The 24933-nt window shown below is 44.1% G+C and overlaps 1 protein-coding gene across 7 annotated transcripts in view; it reads left to right on the forward strand.

The window, feature by feature from the left end:
* The window catches only part of TNS3 (tensin 3), a 434958-nt gene that overhangs the window by 157343 nt on the left and 252682 nt on the right, over window positions 1-24933 (forward strand). For all 7 annotated transcript variants that reach the window (XM_054019057.1, XM_054019050.1, XM_054019049.1 and 4 more), the window contains one exon: window positions 919-1030. Coding sequence is in view for 6 of the 7 variants with exons in the window: in XM_054019050.1 (XP_053875025.1) it covers window positions 919-1030 (112 nt within the window). In the remaining variant the exon portion in view is untranslated. The remainder of the gene's footprint in view (window positions 1-918; window positions 1031-24933) is intronic.

The raw sequence follows: 24933 nt of genomic DNA on the forward strand, positions 1-24933 counted from the left end.
TTTTACCTGCTAGTTCGTGGTGCGGTCTTTCTTGGTTTGTGAAACTATCTAGTATTGCAGAAGAAGAGACAGAAATAATTTTCCATTATTAAATTTTAAAAGGGGTTTCAGATAATTAAGAGATGCTTCCTAAAAGTTTGCTAATGGATTTGAATGTTAGGCTTTTGGAGAGGAACTGGTAGTTGTCTCTTTCTCTTTGTGTCTTGGGGTTTCAATAGCCTTCACTATTGAATTATCTATGCACTTCCCACTCTGCATATTGAAGTTCCCAGTGGATTTCATGGAGTTGTCTACTCTTTTCCCTTCCCTGATTATTTATGTGTTTGTTTATTTGTTTAAATAAATTATTTCAGTAATTGTGGGACCAATCCAAGGAAAAACATTAAGGGCTTGCCTACACAAGAAAATTACACTCATTTAACTTAAGTGTGATTTTAAATTGATATAGTTAAACTGATACAAAAGACAGTGTAGACACTTTTGTTTTGATTAAACCAAACATACTTCAATTTAGCTATTGAAATAAGAATGTCCAAACATCTTTTGGCACCGATGAGTTAAATAGCCAATATGGCATTACTTACATTACATAAATCGACTTAAAACCAATTTAAGTTAAGTGGAACTGTCTTGGGTAGAGAAAGCATTAGGTTAGTAGACACATGCTTAATCTCACTTAAATTACCTTTTAGTGGCCCCTAATTCTTTAGTGTAATAAAGAATTCTACAGTAATTATTCAAAATATTACACCATGCAATATCAGTAATGCAACATTTGGGGAGATTGAGTGAGTACTGTTGAATAATGTAATAAGTGGCGGTTGTTTTGGCTATTTATAAATTTCATTTGTTTTGTTACATTTAAAGCGTAACATTCAAAAGTTGACAAGTGCTCTGACATTTTCTCCTCTATTCCAGCCTGAAAACCTCGCTTCAAGTTCTCACACTTTCAAAAACAAGACCTTTAAAAAACCCAAAGACTGTAATATCTGCAAACAAGCCATTGACAGCCAAGGCATTTCCTGCAGAGGTGAGTAACATGTTATGTGGCCTATTTATTGTCTTGCCATTTAAAACACAGCATTTTTGACTAGTGCTGAAGAGCTAGGAATTAATAATTTTGGAATTCCCCCCCGTGCTAAATGTCTATATACTCTAACTTGTTTTCTCTGTGTGTTCAGCATTAGACTTAATTTTTTATTTGGACTTGCATAGATATGTGCCTTTATTAGCTATCCTATTCAGGCAGGTTCCAGAATAAGACTGTCTGTGCAAGCTCTGTTAGGAGCATGTATGTGTGAATGAGTGAGTTGATAGATGCCTATGGAATTTAGCCTGCAAATGAGGAAGTGACCCTGAGCTCACTGAGGCATGAAAGCTTTCTCTGCATGAATTCTTTACTGAAATTCAGAAGAGCTGCCATTTTTCTTACAGTTGCTTTATGGTCTTGTATTTCAAGTCTGTGATTCAGCCTAATCGTTCACACAGACACTGAGGGGGCTCGTTCCTCTGCTTCCACATGCAAAGGAGGGGGGAGTCAGCTGCCTCTGACACTGGTTTCCCCCTCTCTCCTCTCCATCATACAGAGGACCCTCCGTGGGTCCTGAGATCCTCATGTGGGGAAAAGGCAGGAAATGTAGTAGGGAGGGGAATGAAAGAGAGAGACCTTTTTCCCTTTCTGTACACAAGCAGTAAATATACTCAAAATGTGGATTCAAGAGGCTTAATTTGTTTATTCACAGTGCTCTGTCGGCATAGAGAATCACACTTGAGGGAGGGTAGTTATTGGGGCATCTGTCAGTAGAGTTGCAAAGTAATCAGTTTGCAGCAGAGCAGGAGAGTAAAAGCACGGGCCCTTTTGCATAAATGACCTTGAGATCTGCCTGGATCCCAGGGGTCCACAAGTTCTACCTTCCTTCTTCCATGAAACAATTTGGGAAAAGCTCAAGATTTGCTTCCTTCTAAGGCCTCTCCCACAGGTTTCCCCATGAGAGGGTTTGATCCCTCCATTGATTTCAGCTGGTTAATGTTTAACAATGTCTTGTTACTCCACCTTAATAAATCTGTCTCTCTAACAAATGCACATATAATCCACCTATTTAATATAAGCAAATGCTTCTTGCCCCTCACTTTAAATATAGACAATAATTTTATTTTATGAAGTATCTGCTTGGTGCTAGTGGCATTTTTCTAATGAAATGGAGATTTCTTTCTTCCTTTCTTTCACCAAGAGGCCCAGCTTCTGTGTTCCTTGCAGTTGCAAAACTCTCATTAGGAGTTAATGGGAGATTTGGGTATGTAAAGAATGCAGGATTAGGTGGTGTGTGTGTGTCTGTGTGTGTACGTACACGCGTTCTTGAAAAGGTATAAACGTCACAAATGGACAGTTGCATGAATAATATCCCATTTGTTCAGCATTAGTTCAAAGGCATTTTGTTATAATTGCAGGAATGTCAGAAAATGTACAAATAATACAGCCGCTGTCAGCTTTGAAGAGGTTTAATCCCTAATGAGGCGTTCCCTAGAATTTCATTGTTTTCATTTCTGGGGGGAAAAAAAATTAGAGGATTCTCCCTCTTGGGATCCAGCAGCATAAAAGAACCATGGATCTGGCTAGGGAGGAGTTCCCTCAAGCAGGAACTGAATTAGACTGCCACAGGCTATTTTACAAAGCCCACTTCATAAGTCCGGTATAGGGACTAGTGGCTGGAGGGGGAATGCCAGTAGGGCTGTAGAGGACCATGGATAGTTTGGGTTGGGTGGTTGTAGCTTAGGCTTGGTCTACACTACCCCCCCCCAATTCGAACTAAGGTACGCAACTTCAGCTACGTGAATAACGTAGCTGAAGTCGAAGTACCTTAGTTCGAACTTACCTTGGTCCACACGCGGCAGGCAGGCTCCCCCGTCGACTCCGCGGTACTCCTCTCGCCGAGCTGGAGTACCGCAGTCGACGGCGAGCACTTCCGGGTTCGACTTATCGCGTCCAGACTAGACGCGATAAGTCGAACCCAGAACTTCGATTTCCAGCCGTCGAACTACCTGGTAAGTGTAGCCAAGGCCTTAGGCACTGTTTCAGCCCCTGCAGCAGCCCAGAATCAGAAAGGCACAAAGATGGTTACCGCCACCTTATCTCTCCTCTCCCTAGACAGCAAGTGTTTTGTTGTACCTCCCTCAGGCCGATCACAAAATTACACCCAATATGTTTCAACAAAATTTCCTCCCACCTCCATATCATTAAGGCTACATCTACACTGCACACGTCTTGCAGCAGCATGTAGGGTATGTATAGCTACATGTCGCAGTGAAAAGCAGGCTGTGTCCACACTGTGGTGTGGAGCTACATATGTCAGTGAAAGGCTCTGGCAGGGGAGAGTCAGTGGGGAAAGGATCAGCAGCAGGGAGAGCCTTTCCCCACTGCTGGAGTCATTCCCTGCAGCAGGGAAAGGCTCCAGCCATGTTGGGTACATACCCACAGGGTTCACGTAAGCAGACTCGTCATCTATACTGCTGGGGGCAGGGGCGGCTAGTTATATGGGCCCGTGGTGCCTGGGCTCCAGCAAATTCAGGGCCCGGGGGACCCAGCTCCACCAATGTTCGGGGCCGGGTCTCTCCCCTGGCCCCGCTTGCTATCCCCGCACGCCTCCCCCAGAGCATCCCCTGGCCCCGCCTGCTGCCCCCACGCACCTTCCCCGAGCAACCTTGCCTGCCCTGGGCAGTGGGCGGCTGCCTCCTGCAGCTCCGCGCTGAGCTCCCTCACCAGCTGCTGCCGGCTACAAGGGAGCAGGCTGAGGCGGCTGCTGTGCCTGCGGAGGGAGGAGGTGCATGGCAGCCCCTCCCCCCCCCGGCAGGCGACTCTGAGTCGACTCGGAGGTGTGGGGGTGCTTATCTTGTCTGGACCTCCTGAGCAGCAGCCTGGGGAGGCTTGGGTGAGTGTCCTGCCGGGGAGTGGAGGGGTCCTCCCGTCCCCTGGAGCTCGTTGTGCCGGCAGGGCGAGGGCTGGGGGAAGTTCTCCTCTCTGGCCCCCAGCCCTGGGGTAGCCTGCCTGCTGCACCCCAAACTCCTCATCCCTGGCCAGCCTCATGCTCCGCACCCCCTCCTGCACCTCAACCCCTGTCCCAGCCCAGACCCCGCACCCAAACTCCCTCCCAGAACCTGCACCCCTCCCGCACTCAAACTCTCTCTCAGAGCCTGCACCCCAAACCCCCTCCTGCACCCCAACTCCCTGCCCCAGCCCAGAGCCTGCACCCAGCATCCAAACTCCATCCCAGATCCCACACCTAAACATCCTCCCAGAGCCTTAGGCAGGTGTGTGTGGGGGCGGGACCTGGACCTGTTCTGGGCACCACCAAAAATTATACAAACCTGCCGCCCCTGATTGAGGGAGGGGGGAGTGTCATGCATTTACTCTACACCAGGGATTCCCAAACTTGGTTCACGGGTAAGCCCCTGGCAGGCCGTGAGACGCTTTGTTTACCTGAGTGTCCGCAGGTATGGCCGCTCGCAGCTCCCAGTGGCTGCGGTTCACTGTTCCCGGCCAATGGGAACTGCGAGCAGCCGTACTTGTGGACGCTCAAGTAAACAAAGCGTCTCGCAGCCTGCCCTGGGTTTACCCTGAACAAGCCGCGAACCAAGTTCGGGAACCCCTGCTCTACATGGTGCTGAAAGGAGCGTGCCGTATAGACATACTGTAAGGGTGAAGTTATCCATGTGATTAATTAGGTGTTGCCCCATAATTACTGCAAAAATCATAAGTCAGACCCAAAACATTCATGAGATTGGTCCAAAATCATGAGAGCTTAAAAAAATGCTGTTTTGAGCTGTCTTCTGATTTTTGAACTCCCCCTACCCAACCTGCAGATTGTCCATGACAAATAGTGTTGCCAATGCATAGTGACAAATACGATTCTGGCCACCTTACCCTTACATCATCATTAATCATTATTCTTATTCTTAGTGTGTCTAACTTGCTGGGCTGCTCTTCTTCTAATTTTGTGCTCCAGCCTCTACTTCAACAGCATTGCCAACTCTCTAAATTTCTTTGCCAGGAAGGCTATTTTGGCTGGGGCTGCAGCTAATCTGGGTGCCAGAAGCTTGAGCCCTCTCTTAAATTTCAGTCCTGTCTTGGGGGGAAACCCTCTAATTGTTTGCCTTCCCCAATTCCCCATCTCCTGGGGAAGAGCAGCCAATCAAGGCTGCTGTAGGAGAAAGACAGAGCTCTGCCCCCTCCCCTCAGTAGCCAGGAGAGTTTTGGGGTAGAGTAGGAGGGAGAAGGAGCCCAGCAGTTCAGGGTATCCCTGCCTCCTCCACCTCACTCCCTTCCTTTGAACTGTGGGTTAGTCTGATGTCTGCATATCTTTCTCCCTGCAACAGCATACTGGGAAGAAGGAGAGGGGGTTGAAGAAGCCCTGGAGCTGCAGGAGAGGAGCAGTGGGGCTGGGGGAGAATTAATGTGTGGCAGGATTGACGGGACTGGGGTCAGGCAGATGTGGAGGCTCGGGGTGTGTGTGTGTCAAAGAATTGATCTGGGGGCTGTGGGGGAGAGACAGAATGTATTAATTAGAATGTTGAGGTCTTGGGCAGAAGCTGGAAACTCCGCCCCATGAGGCAGCCAGTGAGAGCTTCGGCAAAGGGGGCCAAAATCATCTTGCTCCATAAATCTGGGAGCGTTGGGAACACTAATTGTCACACACACTGGGAGTGGGTAAGGAAAGTTTAAAAATCAAAAGACAGACCAAAAAACACAATGTATTGGGTTTTGGGGGCCAATCTCATGAATTTTGAACTTTGGGGGTTGGCAGTGTTGCATCAACTCTGCATCCTCAGGCCCCAATCAATAAATGTCCTGGCTTCCAGCCCCACATTTGCTCCTCCTGAAGTTATGCAGGTTTTTCATCCCTCCAAGGTAGGGCAGCTCCCAGGGGTCCTCTCCTTCTTCCCAGGCCTGGTGTTGCAGAGTTAGAAATAGCCCGGGGGTGGGAGGAGCAGAGAAGAGATGACCTATTATTCACAGGAGGAGTGTGGGGAGCAGAGCAGCCCTGGTCTGCTGCTCGCTCATGGAAATGATACAGCTGCTCCCTCTGCACAAACTTATCCCATTATCCAAAACTCCTCAGATCTTGAAGGAAAGGGCAGAGAAAGCTCTGCCTGCACCTGCAGCAGCTGCGGTTGGCTGTTCTTGTCCAGGCTGTGAGAAGGTCAATGAACCAGAGTGGGTTTTCCCTGGACAGTTGAAATGATGGCGGGAGCTCCTCACATCACTGGCAGACTGGCTTCAACAGGAGCCAAACTTTCCTTACTCATGAATCCCAAGAGGTGGCAACACAGCGTTCTAGCTTCAGGGAGGCAATAGTTGCTTCCCTTTCTTACCTCTTTGGGCAAAGACTGGCACCCTTGGAGTTACATAACTGCACAGTCAGTGCCACTATATTCGAGACCCACCTTTGGTCCCCCCTATGTGCTGCACACGTTGTGCAGAGGCCCACTTGCTGGGCTGCTCTTCTACGCCTCTCCCTGTGGAGAGTTAAAGCAGCCCATCTAAAGCGCTGAGGCTTTTGTGCAGGAGGCTCTGGGAGGGTTACGTGAATTCCATTCAAAGTTAACAGATATAGCGCCATCCAATTTCATTGCTGTTTGTTACCTTTGGCTTTGTAATTGCTTGGTGCTTCTTTGTGAGAGGAGAAGCCTCAGAATGGGTCTGGGGGTAGGGGTCGGGGTAGAGGATGGATTCCTAGAGGGAAGATTTGAAGAGAGTCAATTTCTCTCTCAATTTATAATATGGAATTTATAAAACAGATGCTTAGAATTATAGGTTAAACCCCCTGCTCCCTCCCGACAAGTTAACTCAGAGATAGTGAAACTCCAGTAACGGTGAAGTAAAAAACAAAATCAGGGCCAAATCCTGTGAACTCACTAAGTGAAGATGAACGAGGCCTCTTGTGAAGCTGGAGTGGGGGAAAAGCAATGGCTTCACTTATAAGATGGTTGCTTCGTGGATTGGTGAGAAAATCTTACTTTCTTATTGTTTGTCTTGAGAAAATAATAGCTCTTTGTAGATTGTAAGTTCTTTCCCGCCTGTAATATCTTATCACCTGCAAGAAAGCTATGTGTCAGAAAAAGGAGGGAAAGCTCCAGATTGACATGTGTGTAGTTTATTGTGCTTATCTAGTAATGAATCATCTGTTCTTTGTATGGAAACAGCCATAATTGGGTATTGTAATGATCAGATAACTTTTTCTTTGGTGCAAGGCACCCTGCTTGCCAGGATGCGTTTTTGGTCTTTTCTTAAAGGCACTGTGTCCTTCATTCAGATCCAGCTCTGAATGGAGTGTCTAAAAATTCTCTCTGAAAAGTGAATGATTGATCCACAAAGGGGCACATGAGTGATGATGTCATCTTGTCCTAGTAAACTTTAGCCCTCTTCAGACAAGCATGTTCAGTTCCAGTGATTTTAATCGCCTCTATTGACAAAGTAATACAAAAGGAAGGAGGATCTGGGGCAATGGGGGAGTTAGATAACTAAGCTACTGTGTATTTGCATACCTGGTAAACTGAACCATGGCTAAGATATTTCTTTGATACTATATTTCAACACAAAGGAGCAATCAAGCTTTGAATTTTAGTCATTGTACATTTCTTCAGAAAGCAGAGTGCTATTTTTCTCTCCTAGTCATAACAGAGGAGTCTCAAAGCTTGCAAATAATGGTTTTGCAATATGCAAATCAATCTTGTGAGTTCAGGTTTGAAACTTAAACCTTTCCCCCAAGATTCTTCAGTTTAATTAATTTCAAATCAGAGATCAGAGACATTTAGCCATTTATACTTTTGTAGGTACCAAAAGAGTTGCCTAACTATGATCCATCTGTCAAACTGTCTGGAGTAGCTCATGACTGTGAGTGCCTGCCTCAGGGCAGACTGTCAAAAACAGAGCAGATACCTCAAAATGGTGATATGTTCTATAATTAGATTTTACCACACCAGTAACAAATGTGAACTTTTGGATCACTATAACAGTTTTTACCATGGAGTTACAGACTGTCCCCTTAGACTCTCCAATAGTGATCTGTTAATTTGAAGAGTCTTTCAGGGCAGATGCAGGAGGCAGCCACTGGGGATCTCTGGCTTCAGTTTGGTGTCTCTGGCCTTGTGAGAGTTCAAACAGCAAAGAGATGAAAAATCTTCACATCAACTATTTTTATTTTCTTCTTCCGGCATTCAGAGCGATGGAATGAGGCTTTCTGCACATACTTCTCCGTGGGCACATGGGGCAATTAACAAAGCTTTTGTCTTATAATGGCCCACTTACATTTTGACAGTTCAGAGTGAACGTTTTCAAAGTTATTAAGCAAAACATACATAGTTTCTTATAGCCTGGAATATAGACATTACCAGTGACATTAATGTCTGCAGCAACTAACAAGCATTTCATAGCATCTAAACACTAAATACAGTCTTGTGAGACTAGTACCTGTTTTGCGCAAAACTAACATACAGGTGAACAGGTCTAGTCTCCAGCTACGAGTTTGTCAGTTCTTAGCTAATGCCTGCGAACTGGGCAAGAGGTGGCATCTGGTCTGCCAGCGTCATACCCTCATCATAAAGTCAGTTCTATTTCTGTCTCTTTAAATTGTGTTTTTGATCTTTCTGGTGGCTGATTTTCATATTACTGAAAAGGCGCATTAATTGTTTTTCCTTTGTAAATCAGTTACTATAGCCAGGTAGGTTTTTAAAAAATAATTATTGTTTGTTTTGGCTGTTATATTGTGGTCTTAATCTTTCATCAGTCAAATGATTGATTGCTGTAGAACAATACACCAAGGCACATTATATGTTCTGATTTTTTCCGGCTGCTGCAAATTACTTCTGTAGCAGATGCAAATCAAATTGAAGGCAGTTTGGGAAAGCATAAATTTTTCTAAGCAATACTTAAAGCCATCCATTTTCAACTTTTACATTTTTACTGAAAAATTCTTGGAATTTACAAAAGCTGCTATTTGTTTTTTACTGATTTTTCACATAAAATTTAGACCACTCTAGTACATGAAAATACTGATTATGTTAAGAAAATTCTATATGTTACATTACATAGATGTGCTTATGTTAATCTAAGTGTAAATGCAAAGCCCTGTCTGTTAAACTAAGGCAATACTGTGAAAGAAACACACGCATGCAAGTGCACATATATATATATATATATATATACACACTGTTAACGTACAGTTCATGAAATAAACCATAGCATTAAACTGCTTTTACTTTTAATATTCTTACTTTTCTCCATTTGTTGCTTTGTTTCTATTCTCATGTCCCCAGTCTTAACCCTAATATTTTATCCAGAATATTGTGAAGTTAATTTTTTACTGGTTTTCATCCTTTTTTAAAATTTTTGTTATAAACACTGATAAATTCCTGGGAAATTTTAAACAAAATAATAAAAACAAAGGTCCGTGGTTATACTGTGTTAATTCTCATATATAGCGTATGGGTGTGTGAAGTAGTGATTAACCAAGAATTCAAATCTCTTTTATTATTTGAAAAACATGTTTTAAACTATTGAAACATTAATTTATATTTACGTTGTATGGACTTTGGATGCAAAAACTGTCATTTTCTATATGTTTGTACAGCACCTACCACAAAGAAGCCCAGGTCTGACTGATGCTTCCAGGTGCTATTATGTTATAAATTGATTATTGTGGTGATGATTTATTATTACATCAGTCTTCAATAGACCACATACCCAAAGCAAGACTGTTCTTACTATATGACCATTAAAAAAATCTGGTTGTGTGAGATTTCCAGACCAAGGCAATTAATAACAGTTTAGATGAGCATAAAAATTGTGGTTCAAACCAAGCCAAACCTTCCTTTGTTAATCTAAATTAGTCATGAATATACCTGTACAAATAGACAAAAGTTCTCCATCTTATATTGGACCAAATTCTTTGAGATGTACAACCTAAGTGACCCACTGGTGTTGCACCTGACTTGCAGTGTGCTTTTAGGGTAGTATATGACCAGGACACAGTCAAGCATGGTAGGCCCCAATCTCACTTATCTGCTAAAAGTTGCATTTTGACTTTCCACATACCCTCAGACAAAGGCAACCAGGCCTCCAAAGTAAGGGCTGCAGTTATTTTAAAATCCCTGTCTTAAACTGGGTGACCGCAGTGTAACAAGCCCAGGACTATCTCCTCTGGGCATAGGTGCCAACTTTTCCTGGCGCCGGTGGGTGTTCATGCCCCCCCCACCCCAGCCCTGCCCTGACTCCACCCCTGCCCCACCACCATTCCAACCCTTTCCCCAAAGTCCCCGCCCCAACTCCGCCCCTCCCTGCCCCTATTGGACCCCTTCCCAAATCCCTGCCCCGGCCCCACCTCTTCCCCCGAGTGCGCGCCGTGTTCCCCCTCCTCTCCCTCCCTCCCAGTGCTTGCCACTGCAAAACAGCTGTTTCTTAGCGCAAGCGCTGGGAACCAGGGGAAAAAAGTGGCACGCACCGCGCTCAGGGAAGAGGCAGAGTGGAGGTGGATGTGAGCTGGGGCATGGGAGCGGGGCGGGGAGCTGCCGGTGTATGCAGAGCACCCACCAATTTTTCCCCATGGGTACTCCAGCCCCGGAGCACCCATGGAGTCGTTGCCTATGCCTCTGGGTCTAGGGGACTATTAGAAGATGGACTCAAGGGGACTATTAGACTACTAGAAGGTGCACCTCAAGTGCAAGTCTAGATCATAATGAATCCAGAGTCTTTGACCAACCAGACCACAAGATGGGATTTTTAAGACAATTGCTTTGTTCTAGAAACCAGATAGTCTCTCTGTGAAATTCATCTCTATGCCCAGAGCCTGCACAAGTCCTGTGATCCACTCTAGCCCTGTTTTATGGGTTTAAGTCATACATCTATAGTGCATGGAGCTCTGTACGCAGTGATGAATTTTATCCTTTGTTAGTAGCAAGCTAAAATGTATTTTTATAGTGGGTCTGATCTGGACTTGGCAAACTGTCGCTAGTGCTTTTTAAGAATACTGTGTAATATAGTCGAATAGCAAGTGGTTTCAAGTACTTTTATAGCTAAGTGCAGTGATAACATATTAGTCTGGTGTATAATCTGAAAAGCATGCTTGTGTCTGGTTTTGGATTTAGCAGGCGAGCACAGATTGTCAGCTGGAAATGTCAAAGGAATTTGGGCCTTGCCAGGGTCAGTGGTATTATAGTGATTTTTTGTTGAATCTGAATAGTGAGCATGTGTTGTGTGTGTGTTCATGAATATGTAAATAAAAATTGTGGTAAATGAACATACCGTACATTTATCCTAATTTGTGAGCAAAAAGGGATATAGGGTCAGATCCACAGTCTTTTAGAGATAATGGAGAAACTACCATTGACTTCAGTGGACTTTTGGTCAGGCTCATAGTTATTACTTACACTTCCACATACTTTATTCTCTCTCTCTCTCTCTCTCTCTCTCTCTCTCTTTCAAGCTCTGATCCAGCAAATCCCATTGACTTCAATGGCACTACTCAAATGCTTAAAGATAAGCATGTGGATAAGTATTTTCAGGTTCTGGGTTTAGTAGTGTTTACTAACGACATAGCCAGACATGGCTCAGTTGCTGTTTCACTGGCCTAAAGAACGCAAATTACTGTTTAGATCACTTTTATAAACAAATACAGGGAAGTTGCTAATCAAATCCAGTTGGGAGTTTGGAAGGCTTGCGAGGGTATGGTTGTTGATTGCCCCCTGCACATGTTATACATTTTTGATTACCCATTGTTAATAAACATTTAATGATACTATAAACTATAGTTATGATGCAGATACATATAGACCAAATGTACACATAATCAACATTGACTTCCACAGATTTAATAAAAAGGTAGCTAATTAGCACGACCATACAGAGGACATGATCCCTTTCTCAGGAGTCCAACAAAGTTTATTTAAACTGATTAATCATGTGAGCAGTAATGTTTCAATACAGAACTTGGCTTACAGAGTACTGCGTACCTATGCATAATTAAAGGGGAGATGGAAAATGGAAAACTGAGCAAAAAATCACCAGAATGTACAGAGACCCACAAAGAACCACTATAATTAGTACAACAAAATAATAATGTTTTATATTTACCCTGCATACCTTTTCATACCAAAGGACTGCAGAGCATTTCACAAATGATATACAATCTTCAGCACTAAAATGCAACCATCTCTGGGGTTGAGGGTAACAGTTAGAGGAGTAACTTTCACACAGCACTTTGGGAGGGAGGCAAGGAGGAGAGTTTTGGCCAGGCATACAGGGATACTTTCCTATTCTTAAACATCCTATTACATGTTTTTGAACATTCATATCAACCAACACAAACCTCAGATTTTATGGTCACTTCAGAAAAGCTTCCATGTGGTAAACACCATAAAACTCAAATTCATTTAACTCAGAATGGTAAGAGCTGAATCAGTCGTGCCAGGATTTGTGCTTGTGATTATAAAGCGTGTAGGTATTTGCAAGCTGAAGTTCAGACCATTAAGATCTCTCCCTTAAAGTAATAGCCTCTGTTCTTTACTAATAACAAGTTCAGAAATATAGGTTAAAAAAAAATGGGTAAGTCTGACCTTCAAGTCTTACAGCAATGCTAGTGTCTGCAATGCATTGGGGTATACCTGCAAACTCGTAAGCTGATCCCATTTGAATGGACCCAAAATGCACAATCTTCAGGTGTGACTCATATAGGAAATAGGTGAACTCAGTGTAATCCTAAATTATGCATTCACTGCATATCGTAGTAGCTCGTATGACCAATGTGACACACCACTCTAGGTACCACATGTGAGAGAGAGCCACAAAACAGGCTTCAGATGTCTTTGGTTAAAAGCCACATTTGCTTTTACAGACGGCTTTTAAAACAAAAACAGAAAAGGGCAATTTATGGGAGAAAACAATAACCCAGAGGAAACAAAGCATAACAAAATGAACCTCGCAAAGCTCAAATAAGAGGTGTCAAGTGAATAAGCCTCCTGGAAGTGATGCTGCAGGGTCTGTACCACACATCCCTGGGGGCTGAAGGACGCTTCAGAGACTCGGTTGAGACCGCAAACTCAGTTTCACTTATGACCCACATGGGATCTGAACTCAGGTTTAAAAAGATGAAAGACTAGGGTGCTAGCTAAGCCTCTTGACATTGCAAATGACATTAAATAAGAGGGTCCTTGAAACATGGTCAAGATACCACATACCTCAGTAGGTCCTTGGAGGATCACGTTGTTTGCAACCTTTGCTTGGCTTACAAGGTTTTGTCCTTCTCAAAGAGAGTCCTGTATGTCACTAGTATGTTTGAAGAGCTAAAGGAGAGACTTACCTGAAACTGGACAAACTCACTTTATAGTAACATCAGACCTGTTCAGTTAGAGGAACAATATTTAAAAAATAGCCCCCAGTTCTATGCTGGATTAAGATTGAATCGTCTCATACAAGACTGAAGTCATCACATCACAGCCATTTTATATTTTTTATATTCAGCAGTTTTTATATTCAATCATACAATGAGAACGTCATCATAATTCCAAAAAACCCCCACCAAACCTTAATATTCTGTTGAATCAACACCCAGAGGGAATACAAAATAAAACTGGATTTTCAAATGAGCCTAAGGGAATTAAGTGCCCAAATCCCATTGCAAATGTAGAAGGAGGTGGAGCAGGGAAGAGGTTGCTAAAACCTTTGGGCTCATTTGAAAGTCAATGCCTAAAACTCTACCAGCACTTTGTTCCTCTCACAGGAAGCAAGTGAATCTAGATGAGGAGAACAAATCTCTGCCCTTGCAATAATAATATCACAATATTTTTCTCTGAATTTAATTCTCTGAATGCTGTAGATGTGGGGACACAATTCTTACGTTTACCTCAGTAGTAGCAAATAAAAAAATTATGCTAGTGGCAAAGTCCACCCACAATAAAGCACAAATACTCTGTTATGGATGGAGTGCAGTGTTGTGTTATGGCTGGGAGGATAAAATCTACACCCAACTCAAGTCCAAGTTGCAGGGTAACTGCATAGCCTCCCCACAGCTGCTATTCCAGAATGTGGGTTGAAATAGTGTCTATAGCCCCTCCACATCCTGTTATGGGATCAATGGATCATGGAAATGGTCCCTCTCTCCCAAAACGGCCTTCAGCACTTGCCAGCAGAGATCTGAATGGGATATACAGGCACTCCTGTCTGAGTGCTCTGTTAGAGCACCTCTCTACCCATTGTACTAGTCTTAAGTGGTGTGCAGGGCCTTATGCTGGCCCTGTGCATATAGTTCAATAGTGTGTGATTCATCAAATACTATCTTTGTTTTTAAATTGGAGTTTAAAAATAGAAAGGTCTTGTGCTACATGAAAAACAAACAAAAAATGATCTAGGAAAGCAGTGCTGGGCCACAGGAAATGAACAAGCTGATGTTGCTATTATAGTGACTGTTTGTATTGCAATATCATCAGCATATGACTGATAATTTCTTAAAAATAGAATCCTCATTTTCTGCTATCAAGGTCAAACTTCTGTTCTCTTTCATCACGAGGGGACTCTCTCTCATTTTAGACTCAAACGTGCCTCTGTCCCCCCCAGACTCATTTATCATCTTACTCTTATTGTAAGTTATCGTTGTATGGTTCCTGCACAGTTATTTTTCATGTCTTTCATTGTTGATGTTTATCTCCTGTCACTGCTGCTGTTTAGTTGTAGAGCTGGTTGAAAAAATTCAGCAAAATGAGAAAAACATGTTTACTGATCATCTAGCCAGAAGAAAAAGAAAAGGGAAAAAACACGCACACAAACTGTGCAGGGCTTCCCAGCCCTAGCCCCTTACTTTAACCCCCACCTCCCCCAAAGCCCTCCATGTTAAATAAATTAGTTTATCTTTGTGCCCAGGGGTTACAATAGGCTAGAATCCACCAGAAATCATTTCCGCCTTCTACAATCACTGAGCAGGTACATTAGCTTTACAGTAACTTAGGCCTTGGGAAGTGCAGCATATTTTCTCTGTGCCTCATGACACAAGTGTGATGCAAAAATCATTACATTGGCACACTGACTTCATAGAGCTTCCTGCCCCCGTTGACGTCAATGGCAAAAATCAGTGGAATCAGAATTAGGCTCTTGTATATCATGAAGTTGCTTTAAATCCTACCTGTGATGAAATATTGCCAAAAGGTGTGTGTGCCTTTTGAGTTCATCTTGACAGTAGGGAGAAAAATTGTCACACGTTCAGCTGGAAAAATGGTCAACTGGATTTTGTAAGTCCCATTTCTGCATTTGAAAGCTATAAATAGGGGCATTTGTAGGGAAAAACAGGGATACTCTTTTTTAACTCAGTTGAAGTGCTTGTGACTAAGAGAGGAACAGAGTGGAAAATGGACATATAAGGTGGATAGAAAGCTGGCTAGATCATCGGGCTCAACGGGTAGTGATCAATGGCTCCATGTCTAGTTGGCAGCCAGTATCAAGCGGCATGCCCCAAAGGTCGGTCCTGCGGCCAGTTTTGTTCAATATCTTCATTAACAATCTGGAGGATGGCATGGACTGCACCCTCAGCAAGTTTGCAGATGACACTAAACTGGGAGGAGTGGTAGATATGCTGGAAGGTAGAGATAGGATACAGAGGGACCTAGACAAATTAGAGAATTGGGCCAAAAGAAATCTGATGAGGTTCAACAAGGACAAGTACAGAGTCCTGCACTTAGGACGGAAGAATCCCATGCACTGCTACAGACTAGGGACCGAGTGGCTAGGCAGCAGTTCTGCAGAAAAGGACCTAGGGGTTACAGTGGACGAGAAGCTGGATATGAGTCAACAGTGTACCCTTGTTGCCAAGAAGGCTAGTGGCATTTTGGGTTGTATAAGTAGGAGCATTGCCAGCAGATCGAGGGACATGATCATTCCCCTCTATTTGGCACTGGTGAGGCCTCATCTGGAGTACTGTGTCCAGTTTTGGGCTCCACACTACAAGAAGGATGTGGAAACATTGGAAAGAGTCCAGCGACGGGCAACAAAAAAGATTAGGGGGCTGGAGCACATGACTTATGAGGAGAGGCTGAGGGAACTGGGATCATTTAGTCTGCAGAAGAGAAGAATGAGGGAGGATTTGATAGTTGCTTTCAACTACCGGAAAGGGGGTTCCAAAGTGGATAGATCTAGGCTGTTCTCAGTAGTACCAGATGACAGAATGAGGAGTCATGGTCTCAAGTTGCAGTAGGGGAGGTTTAGGTTGGATATTAAGAAAAACTTTTTCACTAGGAGGGTGGTGAAGCACTGGAATTGGTTACCTAGGGAGGTGGTGGAATCTCCTTCCTTAGAGGTTTTTAAGGTCAGGCTTGACAAAGCCCGGGCTGGGATGATTTAGTTGGGGTGTGGTCCTGCTTTGAGCAGGGGGTTGGACTAGATGAGCTCTTGAGGTCCCTTCTAACCCTGATATTCTATGATTCTGTGACATATATACCCACCACAGCCTTATATAACTCGACATATATCTTGTTGCTGCTCAGACTTACTAGTTACTTATTGGGTTTTTTAGAGCTTGTCTTCCTGAAAGTCTGTGGGAAGTGGAAAGAGTCAAAATTGTTTCATGTCCTTTTAGTCCATCTGTAGCTGAAAAGACTCTTCCAGTTGTTGTTTTGTTTTTGAATGGGAAATAACTGGGCAGACTTCTGTTTTGTCTGAAAGACCTACTTTGCTCTAGTTTCTAATTGCAGGCTTTATTTGCATGTATGAATGCTTTAAGATTTAGCAATACATATATACACAAATACATTTTCATTGTGCTTTACAATCCATTTAAAACTAGCAATAACTCTCCAGTAATATTGAGTGGTATAACAGTGCCGTAAAATCATTCTAAAGGCAGCCCTGCCTTATAAGAACATAAGAATGGTTTGAGCCAGTACAGCCAATGGTCCATCTAGCCCAGTAGCCTGTCTCCTGGTAGTGGCTGGTGCCAGATGTCCTGATTTTATAGGGACAGTCTCGATATTCGGGGTTTTGTCTTATATAGGCACCTCTTACCAATCACACTTATCCTGACTTTTCACACTTGCTATCTGGTCACCCTTCACTTCAGATGGGAATGTACAGGACAGTTTTGTATGATCCATCCCCTGCTGTCCAGTCTCAGCTTCTGGCAGTTAGAGATTTAGGGACGCCCGGAGTATGGTATTGCATCCCTGATCGTCTTGCTACTAGTCAGAGATGGACCAATCCTCCATGAACTTACCTAATTCTTTTTTAACCCTATTTTGAATTCTTATTTATTTATGTCCAAATAAATCCTGCAATGTATGGTCTTCACAACAACACCTGGCAACAAGTTCCAGAGGCTGACTGTGCATTGGGTGAAGAAGCACTTCCTTATGTTTGTTTTAAATTTGCTGTCTATTAATTTCAGTAGGTGACCCCTAGTTCATGTGTTATGTGAAAGGGTAAATAACACTTGCCTGTTCACTTTCTCCACACCATTCATGATTTTATAGACTTCTATCATTGTCTCTTTTCAAAGCTGAACAGTCCCAGTCTTTTAAACCTCTCCTCATATGGAAGCTGTTCCCTACTCTTAACCATTTGTGTTGCCCTTTTCTGTACATTTTCCAATTCTAATATATCTTTTTTGAGATGGGCCAACCAGAATTGCACTCAGTATTCAAGGTGTGGGTGTACCATCAATGTATAGATTAGCATTGTGATATTATTTGTCTTATTATCTATCCCTTTCCTAATGGTTCCTATCATTCTGTTGGCTTTTTTGAGTGCTACTGCTCACTGAGTGGATGTTTTCAGAGAACTATCCACAATGACACTAAATCTTTCTTGAGTGGTAACAGCTAATTTAGGCACCATCATTTTGTATATATAGTTGGGATTATGTTTTCCAATATGCATTACTTTGCATTTATCAACACTGAATTTCATCTGCCCTTTTGTTGCCCAGTCACCCAGTTTTGTGAGATCCCTTTGTAACTGTTTTCAGTCAGCGTTGAGTTTAACTATCTTAAGTAATTTTGTATCATCTGCAAATTTTGCCACTTCACTGTTTACCCCTTTTTCCAGATCATTTATGAATACGTTGAACAGCACAGGTCCGAGTATGGATCCCTGGGGGGACCCCATTATTTACCTCTCTCCATTGTGAAAATGGACCGTTTATTTTACCTTTTGTTTCCTATCTTTTAATCAGTTACTGATCCATGAGAAGACCTTCTTACACCCCATGACCGCTTACTTTGCTTAAGATCCTTTGGTGAGGGACCTTGTCAAAGGCTTTCTGAAAGTCCAAGTACACTATCTCAACTGGGTCACCATTGTCCATATGCTTGCTGACTCCCTCAAAGAATTCTAATAGATTGATGAGGCATGATGTCTCTTTACAAAAGCCGTGTTGACTCTTCCCTAACATATAAATTTTATCTGTGTCTGATAATCCTGTTCTTTACAATTTGCCTGGTAGTAAAGTTAGGTTTACTGGCCTGTAATTGCCAGGATCACCTCTGGAGACCCTTGTGGCCAGAGGTGTTTCTGCAAGGCCCTCTCTCTGCTCCCTCTCTTTGAGGACCTTTGGGAGTCTGTATAGTCTCTCTCAGGGCTATCACCAGCCCTCCCCTGAAACTAGGTCAGTAGCCCAAAGTATAAGAACATAAGAATGGCCATACTGGGTCAGACCAAAGGTCCATCTAGCCCAGTATCCTGTCTTCCTACAGTGGCCAATGCTAGGTGCCCCAGAGGGAATGAACAGAACAGGTAATCATCAAGTGATCCATCTCCTGTCGCCCATTCCCAGCTTCTGGCAAACAGAGGCTAGGGACACCATCCCTGCCCATCCTGGCTAATAGCCACTGAGGGACCTGTCCTCCATGAATTTATCTAGTTCTTTTTTGAACCCTGTTATAGTCTTGGCCTTCACAACATCCTCTGGCAAGGAGTTCCATAGGTCGACTGTGCATTGTGTGAAAAAATACTTCCTTTTGTTTGTTTTAAATCTGCTGCTTATTAATTTCATTTGGTGACCCCTAGTTCTTGTGTTATGAGAAGGAGTAAATAACTCTTCCTTATTTACTTTCTCTACACCACTCATGATTTTATAGACCTCTATCATATCCCCCCTTAGTCATCTTTTTTCCAAGCTGAGAAGTCCCAATCTTATTAATCTCTCCTCATATGGCAGATACGCCATACCTCTAATAATTTCTGTTGCCCTTTTCTGAACCTTTTCCAATTTCAATATATCTTTTTGGAGATGGGGCAACCACATCTGCACGTAGTATTCAAGATGTGGGCGTACCATGGATTTATATAGAGGCAATATGATATTTTCTGTCTTATTATCTATCCCTTTCTTAATGATTCCCAACATTCTGTTCACTTTTTTGACTGCTGCTGCACATTGAGTGGATGTTTTCAGAAAACTATCCACAATGACTCCAAGATCTTTTTGAGTGGTGGTAGCTAATTTAGAACCCATCATTTTATACGTATAGTTGGGATTATGTCTTCCAATGTGCATTACTTTGCATTTATCAACATTGAATTTCATCTGCCATTTTGTTGCCCAGTCACCCAGTTTTGAGAGTAATTCAAAATAGTCCTCAGTGTCCCAGATGCAAGGTCCATCATAGTAAATCCCAGAGTTCGTACCCATCTCCGTCTCTGTTGTTGTCCATGGAGACTTTATTCTGCTCATTAGAAGCACAGCCTTCTTGCTCAGGTTTTCTTCCTCTGTCCATGCACACACTGTTCTGAGAGGGAAGGCAGCGTATATACTATCCTCCTCCTGAAAGCTTCCCTTGATTGGCTGGGAGAGAGTGGAGCTCTGCTCCACTCTATACTACAGAGCTCCTGAAAAGTGACAATGTCCTGAGATCTTCCTATGCCACTGCCAACTCCTTGGAACCACCTTCTCTCTTCCAGTTTCAGCCATTTTCTGACACCAATATCATGTGCTCACATCAACATTCTTGGAATGGACTCTTGCACACACACACCCCTTAGGCTTAATGGGCCAGTACACCCTGTTATAGGCACCATTATACCCCATCTCTCTGGACTCCACAGATGGTACTCTGCACATCTAGGATCCACCCAGATGGATGGGGTGAAGACTGAGCAGGTCAGGGGTTCTCAGCCATTTTGACTTTAAAAATTATACCCATGTGACAGCAAGGCATCTTTCCATGCCTAGAGTACTAGACCACTGTGATATCAAAAATAACTCAGAGATTGCACAAATTCTCGATCACTTGGCCACTTGCTACCCACATGCCCACAACAACATGACGAACACACAGAGTAACCCCAAACACGTGTAGTTCCCTCAGAACAGCATACCTCTTTCATGTGCCAGCCACAACTCCCCCAGTACATGCAGTAACACTAAACACACACACAGCAACACACAGCTCACATTTGCCACACACAGAGCAAGAACAATCTACCAGCACAACACACACACATACTCGCCTACCCTCGCTGATACTTACCATAAAACCATAAACTGTCACATTGACTTTACAAATTACACCTGTTTGACACATGGGCTTTCAGTTTCTAATGTGTGGTAAATAACCAAGCTTTTGTTTAATAAGATTTATCGTTAATGTTTTTTTCATGACTTTTCTGAACTTTTATCATAAAGGTTTATAGGGACTAAGCCTCATTGCAAAGTCCTCACTGTGGCAACACTCCTGTTAACTTCCAAAAAAACACTTACCTGAACCGGGCCAAAAGAAATGTGATTGTATAGATTAGATGCTCAGAGCTATTGTTTAGGAGATTTTTTTAAGTATAGTAACTAGACTAAATATGGCATGCCCTGCACTTCAGTGTCAGCCAACTAGAGACAATTGTTCTTGGAACTGATGCCAGAATTCTTAAACACAAATTTGGAAAGGCCTGTATTTGACAAGAGAGCTGATGTGTGGAATGCAGACCTTCAGCTGTTGAGCTGAGGAACCAAAGCAGTCTTGCTGAGTGTGACATTGATTAAATCTGCTGGACTGCTTCAAACAGATTCATTCCTGCTGACAGTTATCAACTGTGATAATACAAGGAAACAGACGGACCATAGTCTAGAGACGAGTTGGCTGGTATATCACCTGTAATTGGTTCTGAAGAATGTCACGGTTTGGTAAAAACTGCTCATTGAGTTCTTTTCACTGTAAGTCATGTAATGTTTTTTACTGCAAATCACAATCATTTTTGTTTCCTTAACAGCTGATATGCTATGAATATATTGTATTTGTCAAACTTTTTTTTTTTACATTTTCATGTTTGTTGGCCCCTTTATCTGTGAGGCATTATTGGCTTTTTGCTACTGAAGTTGTCTAAAAGACAGACCCTCGAGGATTAAGTTGTTACTATACAGTTAATGGAAAGTCGAGAGATGATTCATGTAATCTGATTGTCTAGTTTGAGGTATTAATTCTCTTGAAAAGTACTATACATGTCAGCTAGAACTGCATTGTGTATCTTTCTATACGGATACTCAGAAGGTGTAAGCATCAAGGAAGGGGGAATTCTAGAGGGTGCTGCAAAGGAAGGATCACTAAGCATGATGGGATGAACTTAAGAAAAGGATCTTTTAGGATGAATATTAGGAAAGTGAAAGCTTCTTTTGGCTTGGGTTAGTCTCCCAAGGGCAGTGGTAGAACCCCCTATTGTTTATGGCGTTTATAGCCAGACTGGACAAAACACTGGAATTTGTTTCATAAGGAACAATCTTGCCTTGTCTGGGAGATGGACTGGATCATGTTACAGATGAGACAGACCTCATCATGTGACTCTGCCAGAGCAGCAGCCTCAGCAGTGGAGGAGGCAGGGGCAACTTGGCTTCCTTGCTGTCCCTGGCTTCTCCTACAGGTGCCAGGTCACAAAGTGACTGATTAGAGGCCGTGCGTCTTGGCAGCACCCCATCACCCTGCGCTTCACATAGCCACCTACAACAAGGCTTAAAGTAGGGTTACCATATTTTGTGCCTCCAAAAGGAGGACACTCCACGGGGCCCTGGCCCCGCCCCCAGCCCCGCCCCCTCCCCAACTCCGCCCCCTCCCAAAGTCTCCGCCCCCTCCCCTGCTTCCCGCGAACATTTAATTCGCGGGAAGCCTGGGCAGGTAAGGGGCGGTGTGGGGGGAGGAGGTGCGGCCCAGGCTGGCCCCCCGGCGACTCCAGCCTGGGTCAGCTGCGGCCCTGGGGTGCCGGCCCCGGCCCCCGGCCGACCACCCCCGGCCCGCCCAGCACTGCCGGCTCCCGGCCCCGGCGGCCCAGCACACCCCCCGGCTCCCGGCCCCGGCGGCCCAGCGCACCCCCCGGATCCCGGCCCCGGCGGCCCAGCGCACCCCCCGGCTCCCGGCCCCGGCGGCCCAGCGCACCCCCCGGCTCCCGGCCCCGGCGGCCCAGCGCACCCCCCGGCTCCCGGCCCCGGCGGCCCAGCGCACCCCCCGGATCCCGACCCCGCGGCCCAGCGCACCCCCCCGGCGGCCCGGCTCCCGGCCCGACCCCCCGGCTCCCGGACCCGCGGCCCAACGCACTCGCTCCCGGCCCCGCGGCCCAACGCACCCCCCCGGCGGCCCGGCTCCCGGCCCGACCTCCCGGCCCCGCTGCCCAGCGCACCCCCCCGGCGGCCCGGCTCCCGGCCCCGTGGCCCCGCGCACCCCCCCGGCGGCCCGGCTCCCAGCCCGACCCCCCGGCTCCCAGCCCCGCGGCCCAGCGCACCGCCCCAGCGGCCCGGCTCCCGGCCCCGCGCACCCCCTCGGCGGCCCGACCCCGCGGCCCCGGCCCGGCTCCCGGCCCGGCACCGCGCGCCCGGCCCCGCGACCCCGGCCCAGCCCTCCCTCCCGATTTTCCCGGACATGCCCGGCTTTTGGGGGATTTCCCCCCGGACGGGGATTTGAGCCCCCAAAAGCCGGACATGTCCGGGAAAATCCGGACGTATGGTAACCCTACTTAAAGCCTCCAGCTCTCCCAGGAGTTTCTGCAGAGTGGCAGCAGCAAAAGAGGCAACTTTGCAGTTAAGAAATACTCCCTCCTGTTTCAGAGCCTGCATTTATCCAAATCAGAGCCTGCATTTAGCCAACTTTTTGATTCTGCCAGCTACAGTTTTTGTACGCTGTGTGGATACTAACTCATGTTTACCTGTTCTACCTCTACTCCCTCCCATTCCCCGGCTTATGCTTTGTGTTCCAGTCCTTTTTCCTCCTCATCACTAGTCCCCACTTCTAAAGTTCCATGGCCCTTCACCCCCATAACAGCAGAAACCTAAAAATAAAAATCTTTGTTTTAGATTTTTGTTCTTTCCTTCTTTCTTTTTTTTTTTTAGTTGAAAAAAATCACACAATTTTTTTAAAAAAGGAAAAATTTCCAAGAAAATTGTTCATTTTGGAAAACGGCCATTTTTCATTGTAATGCATTTTGAGCAAAATATTTTGACCAGCTGTATAACTACTATTTTTTTTAATCTTGTTTGTTTTTTTATGGTCTTAAAATAGCAATTGAAATATTGGTGTGAGGCACTTTCTTGGGGTTGATAACTGGCTGTGGGTTTACGGTTCAAGGTGCAGTTTCTCCCAGCCATTTGCTAATTCCCAGGAAATGTCCCATGTGTGGAGCCTTATTAGTTTTTTTAATACCTGCCCCAGCAAGTCTGGTCAGCCCTGCACTGCTGGCAAAATGTTTGTGTTTTAGCAGAATACTTCCCCAGTGTATGAAATACTAATCAGAGAAATGCATAATCTGGTTCTGTGGCCAAGTGGTTAGCACACACGGCAGGTCCTATTCTAATCTCTTCTATTTATTCTTCTGGTACAAGTCCCTAGGTATCTTTGTGCTTCAGTTTACCCATTTGTAAAATGCATGTTATGATTACCGTATTACTTCACAAGGACGTTAAGTGTTTTGGGTTCCTTGAATGAACATTTCTATAGAAATGTAGATGGTGGTTATTGTTCTTAGAGATGTCCTTAAACCATAAGATCCAGATCCGAATTTTGAATATTCTCAACTGTGTGTGTGGATTAAAAGCTTTTAGTCTCCCCTGGAGTTAAATTCCAATTATAGATCTGGTTTTGAAATCTGGACCCTCAAAGGCTATGGGGTGTTTATATAAACACTGATATTTATAAGGGATGCACATATACATCCCTTTTGCTGTGGGATGTATATGTGCTACTATTACTGGATGTTTCTGATATGCCATTTAGCAGTGATGTGTGCAACAGACATTTTGACTTTCATCCCAGAATGAAACAGAAAGCCTCCTTTCTACCTCAGAACACAAAGGAATGCTTGTTTTGCTCACAGCATCTGGACAGACAGTGATCTCATTCCCAGTGTGTTCATTTTTATCTAGCTTTATTATTATTATTAGTGATATTATAGAGTAAGAGAAAGTAATGAATTTCCTTGGGTCTACTACTTAGCAGTATGGCAGTTCAGGTATGAATGCGAGCATTTATGGACTCTGAGGAAAATGAATCTGTCAGGGAAGCTAGACTAAAACAGCTTTACCGTGTTGTACATGTAGAATCCCAGTATTTTACCAATAAAGTACGTGAAAAAGGAATCTAATACATTTGAACTAAAAGGCTCCACTTGATTTGTAACATTTGCAAGTTACTTTGGATTGTTTATTCCCTGTTCTTAGTAAATCACATACTAGTAGAGATAACAGCGATTTATCATGAAGTCTTGACCTGTGTTCTGTGCAGAGTTGGAATGTTACTGGAGTGATTCAGTTTGATGCAATGTTTGTCATAAGCATTTCTGATAGTGATGATGCAAGGCTCAGTCCTGCAGTTTTTACTCAAACTATTAACTCCCAATTCACTTAAGTGGATGTTTATCCTTAGGCTTGGCTGAATTCTGTTTTTAGTTTATTATTAATTTTGACAGATAATATCAGTGTTTATATTTAAGCATTTTTCTTA

Source organism: Malaclemys terrapin, chromosome 2 (genome assembly GCF_027887155.1).
Source record: "Malaclemys terrapin pileata isolate rMalTer1 chromosome 2, rMalTer1.hap1, whole genome shotgun sequence".
NCBI lineage: Eukaryota > Metazoa > Chordata > Testudines > Emydidae > Malaclemys > Malaclemys terrapin.